Source organism: Anguilla anguilla, chromosome 11 (assembly GCF_013347855.1).
Source record: "Anguilla anguilla isolate fAngAng1 chromosome 11, fAngAng1.pri, whole genome shotgun sequence".
NCBI lineage: Eukaryota > Metazoa > Chordata > Actinopteri > Anguilliformes > Anguillidae > Anguilla > Anguilla anguilla.
The window spans coordinates 24,788,784-24,805,216 of record NC_049211.1 but is presented as its reverse complement, the minus strand read 5'-3'; the positions used below and the strand labels follow the sequence as shown (position 1 = coordinate 24,805,216).

The window sequence follows — 16,433 nt, the reverse complement described above, 5'->3', positions numbered from 1 at the left end:
TATGCGAGAACAGATCCTTCCCTGGGATTTTTCGTTTGTGTTCTTCATAGGCAGCTGTAGGCCTAACCTATGCCTGTTCCTTCGGTTTGCAGATATAACTGAATAGCGTCCACGTGTTTGTTATATTCTAGCAACCACTTATAATCAATTCGTAACCGTGGTAAATAACCGTTCGTTTGTACTACAATGCCTGTCTTGAAGTGTCGGGGGAAAAAAAAAAAATTCAAAGACTGTGTAGGCCTATATATCTTTAACCAGAGTAATTCATATGAAATGCCAAAATTAAAAATATATAACTCTAATTATAAATACAATAACAATATAAAAAATATAGCTGCGAGCAGCAATGAAGGGACCAAGCACGACAGGGGCACCAGGCAGACAAGCAATCAGAACAACCCCTGAACAAGACACCAGTCCATCACAGGGTGAACGGCATAACCCTCTACCATTCTGCAAAGTTTTGTAAAAACCGACCAGTCGGTTATAGGGGCTGCGGTAGACTTCCATGGCAGAAAGCATTTGAAGAATTTTTCAAAAATGTCTAATTTGCGGAAGATCGGAATGCGGAATGGGCGGGGCGTATGTATCCTTATTGGAAACTTGTTACCCTTGACGACTTGCACATATGTGCAGAATTTCATGACTGTAGCTCAAATGGGGCCGGAGATATGCTTGTTCAAAATTATCTAAGAAAAACACCGTTTTGCACATCATAGCGCCACCTTATGGCCTATCGGCTTCATATTTGCTCCCCGTCCATCTGGAGTGCCCAATACCAATGTGCAGAGTTTCGAAAATATCGGCCAAGCGGTTATGCCAAAACTGAAAATGAGCTCCACCATTTTGTTTTATCGGGCCAAAAATGGAGGGTTAGCCTCCACTTATGGGTGCTGATATGCCTACACAGTTTTGTGGTGTGCGGTCAATCCGTTCAAAATTTACACACTTTTACGTTACAAGCCACGCCCTCCTCAATATTCATTGGCTAATAGTGGCCATATAATTAGCTTTAACAAAACTTTTGGTCAGCACCATCTGTGGATCATACTTACCAAATTTGGTGGTGATCGGATCAACGCCCTAGGACTAGTTCGCAAAAGTAGGTTATTCGTAAAATTAAAAATGGCGGGAAATCTATTATGACGTGTTTTAATGGCAATAGATGCATTGGAATCGGCATGACCCAAGGATTCAGGGGAAACAACCCACACAACTCTATGACAAATGGTTCAAAAGTTATGAGCAAAAATGTACCTTGAAGTTTGGCCTGTTGGTGGCGCTACAGAGATGGATGGATTGACCCCAAATTCGATGCCTGTATACACTGGACTGTCCTTTATCAATGTGCCAAATTTCATAAAAAACCACCAATGGGTTCTATGGGCTGCCATAGACTCCCATTGCGGAAAGTATAATAATAATACTAACGATTACAATAGGTGCCCTGCACCTTCGGTGCTTGGCCCCTAATAATGTAGGCCTACTCATAAATAAATGAATAGATAAAATCTGCATGATTTATTTCATGATTCGGTAATTTCTGTATATATTCTATATTTATTTATTGTGTGATTAATTTATTTTTGTATTTCCGTAGGCTATTTCCTCGTCCATGTGATAATGAGGGCGCTGTCAATCAAAGTAGGCTATGCTACGTTGTCACTGTATTCCCGAAATATTTTGCGGATTTTTGGCTGGACCGTAACAGGGGGGCCAGCCCTACAAACGCTAATGTCTGTGACTGAGTGATGAAGTTACACCATTGGTCGGCCGAGTTATGAAGTTGGTCGGCCGGATCACGTGTGTTAGGTCCAGCAATATACTAAGTTTCCTAGTCTTGTTCGGATAGTGTCTGTATGGGGCATGCAACCTTTCCAAGGCATAACCTGGCAGGATGGCAGTTTGTCACCAGTCACACAGCAATTAATGTGTCTTGAGTTTCATGGTCTGTATGTCTCAAAGTCAATTTCAGTGTGAAATATCGTCTTTAATGTTTTAAACGTAAAATTAAGGTAGCAGCGGAGTTTCAGTTAGTGGGACCCAGCCCAGTGTAATATGGGCTTATGTTGGTTAATTCCCCGATCTCCCATATAGGCCAATGGTGTCTGCCTACTAAGTAGATATTTACACTGGCTAACATAGGTGAAAATTCTAGTCCTGATTGTTTACAATTAGTTCAAGTTAAGCCGCGTTTCCACCAAAATTACCCGGAACTTTCAGTCCCAGGAACTACTTTACCAGGAACTAAAAGGTTCCTTCAGCCAATGGTTGTCTGCGTTTCCACCGGGGTCTAAAGTACCGCGAAGATTAGGCAAATTAGCCCACTTACGTTGTCGTCGGTCCATCTGTCATATGATTTCTTCTGTAACCCCATACTACCACCGAAGTAGCCTACATTATTTTCTAATAACCGGGACAGCCCGGAGGGGTTTATTCCACTTATATACAACGGGTTACCAACAATGACTAGGCCTATATATGGTTACTTTTGTATTTATTGATTTTCATATATCCTCTCAAACACATTCATTAACAGCAGAAAACATGCACATGTTGTAAACAATTAGCTGTTTTATTACTTTCTCGTCCTCAATTCCATATAGGCTAATCGCAAAATGACAAGAATAGAACGAAAACTCGGACTTGCGTGAAAATGTAAATTAGTAGTGGTACAGCCACCGTTTGCTTTCCTTCGAAGCTACTGCTAGCCGAGCAGCGAAGTGTGCCCTCCAGATGCGAACCATGCACCATAAATGAGTCCATAGTCTTCCTGGTCTTTTCGTGGAATTGAAAAATGGCAGTAAAATTGAGTAAATTTACGGCAGTCTGAAAAAGCTAAAGGGAAGATTACTAGAATTAACCTGTTATTTTACCCGGATAAAAAGTGCGGAAGGTGATTTCCAGTTTGCTTGTACTGTATCACCAATGATAATTATGCAGAACTACCGCATACCTCACATAACTGTATCAAACGTTTTGAGTCAATTACAACGGGCTAACAAAGAAAATCCGGAAGAAAATATTCAGCAACCGAATTAATCCGTTTGAATGTTTTGGTAGCCTACGTAATATGCTGTCCCAGCACGAATGCTTAGCATTTTATAAAACGAATACTAAAGCAAGAAAATAACAGAAGAGCACACGTTATAATTCCAAGACGTTGATAGGCTATAACCAAAAGTAGGCTACTGCGCCGCATAACATACAAGTTTGATTTGAAGTTATTATGAAAATAAATTGGTTTGCCGCTGCATATTTTCAAACATGGCGGGTAATGGCGGAAAATAAATACAACACAAACGCTACGAGTACTCGACCAATCAGAAATGTTCAGCGCTGCAAGCTCCACCCAAAAGGTTCCTGTACTTTCGGAAAGTACTACCCCCCGAGCAGGAACGTTTTGGGGGGTAAAACAAAGCCCCCAGAACTAAATTTAGACCCTAGTTCCTGCGGTGGAAACGCACTGAGTTCCTCAAAAGGTTCCTAGTTCCGGGGTATAGTTCCTGCGGTGGAAACGCGGCTTTTGTTGCATCACAGAGGTTGACCCTAGTGGTTTCGCTCCAAAATTCAAGATGACGGATGAGTTGTACGCCCTTCTCACATAGCTGCTGCCTGTGTAAGCTGTGAAGAGTTATTAGCTGGTTGTCTTTGCTCGACATTGCAACTCTTTTGGGATCGGCGTGAGAACAGTTCGCCGTCAAACGGCAAAGCATGGCATAACGTGAGCCTGAGGTCTTTGGGCAACAGACCGTCATTCTTGGAGATATCTGAACTGAGCACCATCAGTCTCCGCTCTTGCCTGTGCTGCCCTCCTACTCTCCCACTCTTAGGCCCGAATGTGAAAGTCACGCCCCTCATTATCATGTGGACAAAGAAATACGGAAATATATATAGAACTAAATGAATCAAGAAATAAATATGGAAATGAATGTATACAGAAATAAATGAGTGAATAAACACGGAAATAAACATATAGACATGAATGAATCAATACAGAAATAAATAAATGCAGAAATACCCATGTCCGATTTGATCAATTAATTTCTTTCTGTGTACATTCACTCATTTTTACATTTTTGTTGCATTGATTAATTTAAGTCATTTATTTTATTTTGGCAATTTTGGTCCTCCATAAATTAAAGCATTCACAAACAATTAACAGGTTTCATAGAGGCTTTATTTAAGTTTTAATGACAGACTCCATACTTTGGACATCACATAATGATAAAAAAAAACATTCAAGTAATGTACTCTGCACTGAATTATTTACATTTTTTATTTGAGATGTCAGGGCAAACATTCATTGATCAACACCACTCCTGTATTACCATCCAACCCTGACAATTCATTTCAAAAGAGTGCAGAACACAACAGTTGTAGTTTTTTTAAAAATTATTATAAATGGCTTTTGGTGATATAAAATTATGTTTCACACCCACCAAATCAAAGCATTCTTGACAGTCATTCATGAACATGCGTTATGTACGACACTGAAAGAATATTTAATTATTCAGCATCTGCTGGGTTGCCAGTGGCTACCAAAACATAAGCTTGACATTCGAACCTTTGAACAGATACAGGTGCTGATCTAGGTCACAGTGTCCCAGTGACATCACCGTCTGAAATGGGAGCCCCAAGTGTTTCATACACATTTTCAAGACGTGACGTTCACCAGCACAGTGGAGAGGCAGGAAAGGGGTGGGGGAGGGGACATTTTCATCGAGATGAATCATTTAATTAAACAATATTTTTTTAAGAACGAGCACACAGAAGACATTTCCTGAGTGGTCTGTACAGTCAGCTAGAAGGAATTTCTCTAAATTGATACAATCACTCAAAAGTAGTACCATCCTCATGCCAATTCGTTAAGCATGCCTAGGCGGCCCACTGGGCGGGGGCATTTTTGAGGGCAGTAGCCATGGCCCCTTCCACACGTGGAGGTGGGTGCAAGCCATAGCAAGGGCAAGAGTCACCCAGTGTTAGGATTCATAGTTTATTTTAGAGAAGCAGTCGCAGCTTCAGTATCAGCCTTCTCCAACAGTACCCCATAGTATCCAATACCGACAAGTGGCAAACCACCTAGACTAAACTGTAAAGTTTCCCAGTGTTAAAACCATGATCATTTGCCTACTTTGTCTTAGCTGGAAATGTGAAGCCGTCATTTTGTTTTTGAGACAGGTCTTCCTTTCCAATAACCAAGGGGCACAGTGTTCATTTTAATTCAGTTGCCTGATCCTGTCATTTGTGTGTGCCTGGGGAAAGGCAAATAAGAGACTTGCCCTAAGCCTAATGAAATGTTACATTTCAAGCACAAGAGGCCATGAATACACAGTGCATGTCCTGCATGTTATTAGTACATCCTCAAATGAGGGAATTAGCCAGATAAATGTAAGCTCCTGGTAGACAGGTAGTAAGACGGCAATAAAGTGCCTCCCCTTCACAATGGCCTTTCCTGCATGTCTTTACGTAACGCTCGTCAACATTAAAAACATGCGCTCACAGCAAACGTCATTTTGGATTCAGGCCAAAATACTAACACCAAGGTCACGGTGAGGTCGTTGCATGTTAATATGGACAGCACTCCCCAGATTTCAATAAGTCATAACACTCATCCAAAATATTCACATAGAAGCCCTATTTAAATAAATTCTTAAATAGATCATAAGTAAAGTCTACCTTTGGCCAGGGTACATTTTCCATCTTCCAGTGCAGTAGCAAATGTAGGCTAAGTTTTATAGGTAATGGAATGAGGCAAGTTGCTCATAAACAGCTGCAGTTTTGGGCAGGTGCTAGTCCTGTACAACCAACAGGTCACTTTGTAGTCAGCTGACCCACAGAGAATGAACCATTGGGAGTTTGAGATACACACACGAGGTACAGAGATGAAGATGAGACCTTCGCTGGATCCCGAAAGACCAGGTGGTGCACGACTGGTCGATGGAAGGTCACGCCCGCTTCCCTCTTCCTTGTGTCTGACTGACACAGTCCGCACCTTTTGTTTTGTCTCCTCCTTGTCTGTCGATCTACATAATTATGTAGGTCAAGGGCCTCTGCCAACGCTCAGGCGTGAACATCTTTCATCAGTAGGGGGCGTCGGTGCTGGTACGTCCTTGCCCAACCCTGTACCACCTGGCGGGGTATTTGAGAAAGGGAGTCACAGGTTAACCTTGATCTGTGCATGTCTTCGACAGCTGCAGGGTCTGCTAATTTCTGTTGTTACTCAGAACAGAAATCAGCAGACCCTGTGGTTACACACCTGAGTTCACAGCGAACTCACTTCACCTGGTTACTTACACGTTAAGTTGCTGATTTTAAGGTGAAAACTAAACGCAGCACACCCTGTGGTACAGGAACACCATCACCATATCAGGGGGATAAAGGTGTGGCTGGACTGTCAAAAAAACCAGCATGTTTTCTGGGTACTCTCTAAATAAGTGCTTTCCCAACCCTGATCTTTACTGTGTACCACATACAGCAGCTTTCTTCCCAGCCAAGTTCTCATTTAATTAATCTTACTGAATTCTTAATGAAATACCGTTCTCGATCTGACACATCTAGCACAGATCGGCTGTTGGTTTTTGTTTCAGACACAAGGTTGTCGGAAACCTAAGAACTGATCTAATTATGTAATTTAGTGTTCTGTTGCCACTAAAACTAGAAATAAGTCAGCCTCTGTGCTCATCTCAAACTCAATGCGTGGAAAAAATACAGCGTGTGCAACGTCTATAACATGCATGTACACATTATGCTATATTCATAAGCCAGAGCCGTGTTAAAAGGGTTCACCGTACCCACTTAAGCACCCTTGTGACAAACCTAACATTTGTTATTTATACTCATTTCCACCCACAAGAGAAATGACTGCTAAGGTGGAAGTAAAGAATGTTTAACTTTTGTCTGCTCCCATTTTATACCAGATTTCATTTCTGGTTTTCTGATGTTCCGGAGCTTTCTTTTCGTAGCCGTCAATTACAGAAAAAACTATAAGTTAGCATATCAAAACCTCTCCCTCAAGTGGGTTTCCTTTTTCATGGCAGCACCATGGCAACCGACATCACATGCTTGAACCTTTTGAAGCTGACATCAGAAGTGGGTTTGATATGTATGCTTGTGGGAAGGACAAGGACTGCATTCCAAAACCACTGCCTCCGCCGCTGCTGCTGATCTCTGATCAGGGAATAGGGCAGTGTGCAGGCAGCCACCGGCCTGCTCGTACAGTAGGCCACTGATCAGAGGTCAGTGTTTTCGAGGGAAGTGGATGAGTGTTGGCTGTTTTTCCCCACCCTGTTTTCTATTCTGCATGGTACAGGCAGACACACTATGAGGTGAGAAAACCAGACCAGAATCGACAGGCACAGCCATGATCAAGTGCACCTGAGGTAGGATGAGATGCCTTCTTCTAGACAAGCACCCTGGTGTGCAGCTAATTTCCCTAAAAAAAAAAATTCTTTTTTAAACCAGGCTTATTCGTGTTCTGGTTACTGGCTGCACTGTACCGCCATCTAGTGTTTGTGATGTGAACTGCAGCTGTGGCAGTGCTGCTGACGCATAACACATCAAATGCATTGACTGCAGTATGAGGTATGAAAAGAGGCAAGAGGGCACTTATCAGCAATGGCATAACACATTCTAATATGTTAACAAGTACAACCCAGGAATGCATGTGGCCCTGATTTTAACCAATGCACCTGTACATGGTCTGAGATTCAGGCACTGTATGACTCCAGACAACAGGCATGCAAGGATAAAATTAATCTTCCCTTGCATCATATGAATATAACTATAAAAATGTGTACCAGTTTCAAAAAGTGGACTCCTTTCAAAAACCATGTTCAAACATGAAATGTTGATAAGGTTATTTGTATGGAGAGACAGAAGAAGCAACCCAGTTAGCTGCAGGATTTTGCGCTGCAGGCTCAAAGCCATATCTGTTCTCGGATGCCCTGGGTTAATTGAATTGAGTCATCCGTGAGAAAGCTGCCACTATCCGGTTTCTGGCCCCACTCCACCGACTCAAACACTCCTAAGAAATGTTCTTGTTGCCAGGCAACTTCGCGAATGAATGGTAAGTATGCAACTCCAATAAAGCCATTTTGTGTTTGAAAAAAAAAAAACCCTTTGGGCAATGTCTCACGGCGAAGATTTCCACACAATGGCTCTACAGCCAACTTCACTGCCGCCTTGTGCATTGTTACCACTAGGTGGTGCTACAGCTGCCCCCCGTGAGAAAAGAGAGAACGATGCTGCAGCATTCACTCACGTGGTTCTGTGCATGAAGTACTACAAGAAACTACAGGTGTACACAAGAGACACAAAACAAACTAAAGTAATCAATGAACAAGACAGAACAATACAGAAAATCCTCTAGATTAGACCCACTGGAAAGAATACATTTTATAATAGTGTTTTTGTGATATTTTTGTTTCTGGTTAATTTTTGTGTTGCGGAGGTATACATTTAGCAGTATCTGGCCAGGTGTATTCTGAACTGAACTGAATTCAGACTAAATTGTGCTAGACAGGGGCTCGTAACGGTCATTGGATAAAAATGGGTTTGGTGTGTGTGGGATTCTCCTCACAGAGGCACATATCTGCTTAATGTTAGCTTGTAGAGTTTTAAAGTGCTTTAACATTGCACTACGTACACTGAGGAAACACAATTTCTGAGGTCGCAAAATATCTGGTAAAATACCTTGTATTGACAAGCATCATGGGAGACCAGATCTGACAAGAAGAATGTCACTCAGGAGCTGGATAGACAAGACTACAGGAGTCATGGGTTCACGAACTACAATGTCATGGAGCTGCAGAGAGACCGCCATCAGGCAGACGGGAGGCTGTAGCACAAATGGCTCTATGCTCACAGGCTGCAATGGGACAGAGAGGCGGAGAGAGCGTGGTTGAGGGGTACCTTGGTGTCCTCCTCCCTCCACAGCATCTCCTGCTCAGCTTCGTTCAGCTCTTCGGAGGGGTCGTAGGTATAGACTGGGAGCAGCTGGTGCCGCAGACGGTCGATCCTGAAACACACCACCGCAGGCAAGTTAGCATGGAGACTTACCAATTGGGACTTCCTATTGCAGTCGTCTTCAAACCTTTTCAGTCACGGTAGATCCCTCCCACTGCTGCCACGTGACCTGATGGTTTGAGAGGGCACCAGGCCTACTGGCTTTTCTTTCACTCTGAAATCAACCCACTGAGCCTCACAGTTCTGTGGGAGGACTGTGCACCTGCTACAGGCAGATTGCAGGTGCCTGATTGACCAGAGGAGTTGCTATTGAGCACAGAAGGAGGGAACATCCTGCCAAGTGAAGCCCTTCAGCTCTGAGCAATGCTGCGGCCAGTTATAATCACTCTGTGCTCTGGACTCCCAGCCACACTTAGCACTGATACGTCCAGGGTTTTAGTATTTTAATCTGGAGAGTGGGGTGGATTACTGCACCAAAAAAAGTGGTTTTGTGTTTTTATATCTTCATCTCCATACACCACAGTCCAGCTTGTTTGACATACAATTGGATCCTCCACTATTTAGACACAGCTCAGTACAAGTATTTTAAACGTGAAATATATACAGCATATTCTAAACTCATTCCTCATGCTAAAATTTAACAAGAACCACAGCAGTTGAGCCAGTGACATAGTCTCCAAGTAAAATGTCCTATTGCACTACTAAACAAACAGAGTAAGTAAATAATGTTTGTTTTGCATGTACAGCTGAAGAGTGTTTAGAAACTGATGTCTAAGCATTTACTGCAAACAGATCGAAAAGGAGTAACATGAGGGCAAGGTATAGTGCATGACCTGTGCATGCCCTTTTTGTATCCCAGGTCACTTGTTAAATTAAAAAAATATGCTTTAGCACAAAATATAGGTCTATTGCATTATGTAGGAGCTCCTTGCATAGTACTGTACGATGTATTTAAATACATTATACATTTTCAGGATCACATACAAACTTTTCATGAACAAACTTTATAAAGGGCTGTCCAAAGGTAATACATGCCAAATTTCATGCACACCAGTATAGTGGATCATGAGATTAAAAACCAAAGTAAAGATTTTAAACTTATGTTTGGCCTGATTACCTTTGGTCAGTTCAATTTTTCGTGAAATGCATTCAAATCTGCCAACGATACGCATACACTCATTTTTCTGTATAAGAAAAATTAAGCTTTCTGAGGACGACAGTGAGAACAGCTTTGACTCCACAGCAGAGGGCATGTTCAAGTGAAGAACTTGAACCCATTTTATATCGGTGAGCACCTAAATACATTCTCAAAACATTTTTTTATTATTATTCAATACACTTATAAATAAGGAGTAGTCCTGATTTTGAATAATAAATGTGGCATGTGAAATTGTGGGATGTGTGTGACATGTTGATAGGAGTGGGGTACTTCAATCAATAGACCTCAAAATGGATTAGTAAAATAGATAGCTAATGTAGTTATTTTCTACAGTCTTTGAGACCTGCTGCTGTCAGAGATGGCAAGAGGACAGTAAATAGAAAGAGGGGGAGAGGAAGAGACGGGGGGGAGGGTGACAGTCAGTGTGAAAGGAAGCTAATTTTAGCACACTTCTTCCACTAGCATATGGCGTACAATATATAGTTTACGCCTCTGAAGACCCAGAATATCATTTAGTCACCAGGTGTCCATTTGGAGTCTCCAAATGGCCTTTTTTGTATACTGTCCTAGACATAGCTCAGAAAATAAAACAGAATACTCATTTTTGGTGTTTTTGTCATTAAATTTGAACCAGGATTTGTCCAGCGTTATGGCCATTGCTCCCGTCTCTAAGCTGACCAGGCACAGCCACTAGCATCTGTATCCACTCAAAAAATTATAATCTTCTAGGTATGAAAAAAAAGTCCACTGCCACTGTTACTTTGTATCACTAATATTTAAATTAATTCAAACTCATGGAAAACAAACTCCCAATGGTTACCAGGATTATGCCTGTAGTCAAAAGGATTCAAGAATAGTAACCATTTTATTAACCATTTTATTTAATTTTAATGTCAAATAGTGTTGTTGTAAATATTCATAAAAACGTAAGCCTATTAATCCACGCTTAGATCCCTGGTACTGCTGGCACAGATGACACATTACATGTCATCTCTGCCAGAGATGACACAATTCACATTAACAGCAGTCACAACCTCCAGTAAAGGAACCTTTTGATCAGAAGTGTACATGCCCATTGCATTCATACAAAGAACTCCGTTTCCCCTGCTGAAATATAACTCACCTTCTCTTCTTACGCACATACATCACCTAAAACAGGAAACAATACATGTTTAAAACAGGTAGGCCTTTCAATTACAGTAATCAGTATAAAGCACATGACATTTAGGCTATGTATTTCTGCATGTTCACTACCAAGCAAATGCCAATCAAAAACTATTAATGTATACTTTTACAGTGAGAGTGAAATATAAAACATGCACAGGTAATGTTTTATAAATAGTTACACTGAACTGAATGAAACGTAATGCTTAAAAAATGTTAAAGCTAACGACCTTTCAAAAGTATAAATCTTAATCCTGTGCTCGTCACTTCAGCCTTTTGTCATTAGCATAGCATGCACATCAAATCCACATACAGCACGTAAAGTGAACACTGCTGGATTTATCCTGTAAATCAGCTGTCAGATTGTCTTTAAGGTCACAGTTACTACCAGTAAGTAAAGCTAACTAAACTGAGCTAAACAAAGGTTCCGAAGTTCCTAATGCATTTGTTCAAATATTTACATTACAATGCACAACTCACTGAGCTTCCCTTCCCAGATGTGTGAGCGTGTGCAAGCACGCGTGTGCCCGTGTAAGTTTTTGCGTGTTTCTGTGTGTGTGACTATGCGTGTACATGCTTGCAAAGTATTTGAAACTCAGCTTAAATACACTTTAAGGCCTGTCGACAGTCCCCTCCCCCGACCTCTCCCCTCCGCCTCCACCTACCACGGCAGCAACAATCCCTATGATGGTGATAAGGAGAAAGGGCACCAGCACATAGCTGACGGCTGCGTCCCCATCGATGGTGGCTGGGGGCTGGGTAGTGGTGTTCATGTCTGTCGTGCGCGCGCAGGTCAGGCGGCGGGGGGTGGAGGGGGGAGGGGGCCTCCCCTTGGCTCCCCAGCGAGGGTCTTAGCTGCAGCGGCGAGCCTTGGCCCCCACTCGCAAGGAGCGCTTATCCACCAGTCCGCTCCTCGGGTTTCCTCCCAGCTGTTTATGCCTCATCCTCAGCACTCATGTGACCTGCACATGGTCTCTCCCCTTTAGCTAATCACTGCGAAAACTGTGTGTGTGTGGTTATGGGGGGGGGGGGGGGGTTGCACGTATGACAGTAACAGAGAGAGGGAGAGACAGAGTGAGAGGGAAAGAGAAAGAATCACACATAGTTGAAGTGGATAAATACATTTCTCCCTGGGATTTTCTGTTCCACCATTGTTTTCACATCAGTTAGATGAGAAATGTAATTCTACCGGATTTTTTATTTTTTAAAAGCAGGAGATTAGTCTAGACATAGCAGTGTGGCTGGAACACTTTCTATATTGAGGATATGAGAGTAATTGTATGGATTCTGTCATCTCAGCATGTTCTTTTGGGCCATATATGCCTGCTCTAAGCCCAGTAGAACCCATTTTGTATAGGCTACGGTTGCTCATTAGCTGACTCCAATCACTGAACTAAATGTGAACAGTACAGTTTGGGGAATAAATCAGCAAAATAGGCACAAGCTGATATGACTGACAAGCAGAACACATGGTAATAAAACACAGCAGAGGATTAGGTATACACCCTATACAGGCAAATTACCTTGATTATAATACTGGTTCAACCACAAAAAGGAAATTCTGTTTCAGTACTGGATTCAAGTTCGAAGCTTTGTGATCAAACTCGTGATATACTGAGATCTTTTGAAGCAAAAGAAATACCTAGTTCATGAGTGTCAGGTGGTGTTTATAGTCCGACAAAATGTGACTCCATGCAATGAGCTTGGTGCTTGTATTCTAACGAGTTAACACACCAATGTTACCTTTTCCAGCCCACATGAACGAGCCTAAAGTCCACATGAGTATAGCTGCACTGAACGTAACATTAACAGCATCACTTGACAACCACCTAGCTACACATTTAGATTCTAACGTAGCAGTAAATCCGTGATCAACAAGCTAACAACAGTGAAACAATGTTTACCATTCAATCACCCCTTGATTATTCAATCTCAGTCTGGTGGTTAGTTATCTAGCTAGGTAGCTATTTGCGAAGCATAGTCTATAGTGAAAGATAACGTAACATTAGCTTGCTGTACGTACCCAACGGGCACGTTCTGGGGGCATTCTAGATGATTTAATTACTAGGACCTGCGATGACCAAGCTAAGTTAGCTAACAAGTGATGGCTCGTTGTCGTTATGTGATGACCTAATAAACCTATTATTTTATGTACAGGATTTTTTTTGCTGTAAACTAAGATTAAACCCGCCTAACGATGCAGCCTCGATGACGTAGCACCCACCAAAAATGGTTTTCAAACATGATTTCGCCAAGACATCTCGTTGATGTATTCCAGCTAGCCCTTCATAGCTCATGCAACAACACACAGCCCAGAACACGATAGGATCAGCACAACACTCACCGATACCTGCGTCCTGCCCAAAGCTGGAACCAGGAAGACAGACAAATATTCTGATTGACAGCGAACTGGGGAAGGGCGTGGAAGTGAACGCTTTCAGCCAATTGAAAATATCAGCTGCGCATCCATCATTAGGGGATCCAGTATTTGTTGCCATTTATGCAGAGACACCACCAGGTGGCAGGAGCGTCTAATAAATTGTCATGATTCCGTTCTTTGTCTTTGTGATACAACCATTGAGAAATACAAAAGCCCGTCGATAGGGGATTCAAAACATAACGCCCAAAACAAACCCATATTAAAACTAAGCATTTTTGTTAATACCACAGAAAGAAAATACTAAAGAATGTGCATGTCTGATGGATCTATCAGCTATCACACAAACTATTTTCCTAGAGTAAACTAGAGCACATCTTTGATTGTCAAAGTCTTAATATATCAAAATATATACAAATTTGTAACACAAAGTCAATACCAAGCCTTGAGAATCAGCCACATCAAGAGGATAAATTCATATATTCACACAGTATCTCTGTACTTATGCTTAAAAAGTATGTGAAAAAAACGAAATGTCATGAATTCACCAATATTTAAATGAAGAACAAGACAAGTAACAATAATGACACGTATTCCTTAAAACATTACAAAGTATTCCTTAAATTATTATTTTTCATATATGTAGTTGTATACGTGTATACCACAAAATATATAAATATTTATATATCTGACTAAACCACCAAAATTATTTTTAAAAGATGAATATAACTGACATATTAATGGAAATCCCTTTCATACCATATCGTTTATAGTTCATGATCCTGGACTGGTGACAAATATGCTTTTAAATCAATAATGTGGAAGTGGACAGTAACCAAATAGTTTCTTCATTAATGAAATCATTTTTATATTTTTATTGGACAGGGATTTTGACCTCCTTGTCTTGTATTTGAAAATATGTCAATGAAAATATCATTGCATTCACATGATTCTGACGTTGCACGAAACTGATATTATTGTCCATTATAAACTTCTTTGGTGACAAATGACAAACGAGGACAAGGATTCCCATAAGCACAGAACCATGGTATTCTTCTCAGAAATGTTTTTCCCCTGGATTTGCAGAAGGACCAATCTGTTACACAGTCCCCTGCTGCTCCATAGACATACCATGGAGCTCATAGATTTGTATTGAGGCCACTACTTCAACACTCAAGGCTGACCTCATGAAGAATGCACAAAACATCTCAATATCGATTAGCAATGTCTGCCTACTAGTCTACCTACTGTAGGTGAGTGCTACCAACTCAGGTGTTTTTGATTATTTTAGGGGATCCAGTGGAATGCAGACAACAAAGTAAAGACAACTCATAATGTGTATATGGGTAACTAGAGTGTGCCTGGGTAATCAGTGGAAACAAAAACCAGCATACAAATCATGAATTCAGGAGTGGAACTGCCTGCTCCTGGTCAAAATGGCTCTATGTTTTAGGTGCTTATTTCCATGTAAAATTCAAATGATACATTCATTTAAATATATTGGACTATTTTTGTACCTGTTTGATCGCAGTAATTCTGGATCCTGGATCTGGGAACCTGCCATATGTACCAGTTATTTTTTCAAGATCACCTCACATGTATTATTTAATATGTTTCAACTATATAGCATACATATCTTTATCTGTCAAATGAACAGTTCTTTATACATTCACTTTGACAACATGCTGTTGAAGATGTGCATTTTAAAATAGTCATGGTTCAACTACATCTGCTAATTTTGTACCTTTAGTCTTAGGACAAAATTAGTGCAGCTGTTTCAATTAAGCTCTATAATTTGTCAATTGCTTGTTCTAGTGAACTTGTTCTAGTGATTAGTGAACTAATTACTGTTAATAAAAAAGCTGAATACCTGTCTGTGTTGCTAATTTGTTTAACAGACTCAAATGAGAAAAAGTGACACAGAAACTTCTTCGTTGTTATCCTTCTGTTTTAAGTATTTTTCATTTATGCAAAGCAGGGACAAAGCAAAACTGCGCTGTGTTCCCAGAATCATGGTTGAGAAAAAATGAGCAAAGGTGCAGGCCCTCAGACTAAAACTGTGTGGAGGGAAAAAAGAGAGACATTTTCTTCACTGTAACAAATGTCTTTGTTTGGGGCAAAACACATGGAAGTGCTTAAGGACTGCTGCCTGTTTACTGAAAACCCAGCGCAAGGGAGCCACTGGCTGACTTTTTAAACTGTGAGATTTCTCACTGTCACAAAGCATAGGCATGCTGAAAATGAAACGCCTTCACGGTCAGTGAAGCGCAAAAAAGCATGTAGCTTTGCTAAATAAATGTTTAAAATTTTTAAAAAATCTTTTCTTTCACGTGTTTTTAAATTACTTTTTTCTTTTTTGTGTAATGACCAAATATTGTTAAAAGCCCTTCTCAGCCATTGTTCTCAGTCTGTTCGGGAGGGAAATGTGTTTCTTCTCACTCTATAATCCATTAGCCAAGCTAGCGCCTTTGTTCTGAAGCACTTCTAAAACAGGTGGTCTGGAGAGAAATGGGGTGTGCTGGGGTCTTTTTTTTTTTTACTCAGAATTTAATTGATGAATTCAAACAGCTGATTACACGGTTAACTCACCTTACCTCACCTGGTTTCATGGATCTTAATTGGTTTGCCAAATTAAAGATAACATGAAAATACATTACAGGCATACTCTGGTTGTGACCCAATAAACATTGGTCACTGATGTTGACTTACAAGTTTATGTAAATTTTATACTTTTTCTTCACAAACTCAGTGATTGCTGAACTTACT

The 16,433-nt window shown here is 40.9% G+C and overlaps 1 protein-coding gene across 2 annotated transcripts; it reads right to left on the bottom strand.

The window, feature by feature from the left end:
- Window positions 1-4,158: 4,158 nt before the first annotated feature.
- On the bottom strand, window positions 4,159-13,775 carry smim29 (small integral membrane protein 29). 2 transcript variants are annotated; one of them, XM_035381828.1, is made up of 5 exons: window positions 13,635-13,775; window positions 11,956-12,292; window positions 11,250-11,275; window positions 8,914-9,019; window positions 4,159-6,132 (listed from the first exon to the last, which is right to left on the bottom strand). In XM_035381828.1, the coding sequence occupies exons 2-5, from the start codon at window positions 12,061-12,063 to the stop codon at window positions 6,064-6,066; spliced, it is 309 nt and encodes a 102-aa protein (XP_035237719.1). In that variant the 5' UTR covers window positions 12,064-12,292; window positions 13,635-13,775; the 3' UTR covers window positions 4,159-6,063. The 2 variants fall into 2 exon arrangements, with proteins under 2 accessions (XP_035237719.1, XP_035237720.1); XM_035381829.1 differs by having other exon boundaries at window positions 13,515-13,635.
- Window positions 13,776-16,433: the final 2,658 nt, after the last annotated feature.

Excerpts from the sequence above, each read along its gene's own strand:
- smim29 (XM_035381828.1), bottom strand. The coding sequence starts at position 12,063 with ATGAACACCACTACCCAGCCCCCAGCCACCATCGATGGGGACGCAGCC. Across the intron at positions 11,276-11,955 it reads TAGGGATTGTTGCTGCCGTG|GTGATGTATGTGCGTAAGAA; the intron begins GTAGGTGGAGGC and ends TTCCTGTTTTAG. Across the intron at positions 6,133-8,913 it reads GGAGGGAGGAGGACACCAAG|GTGGTACAGGGTTGGGCAAG; the intron begins GTACCCCTCAAC and ends ATACCCCGCCAG.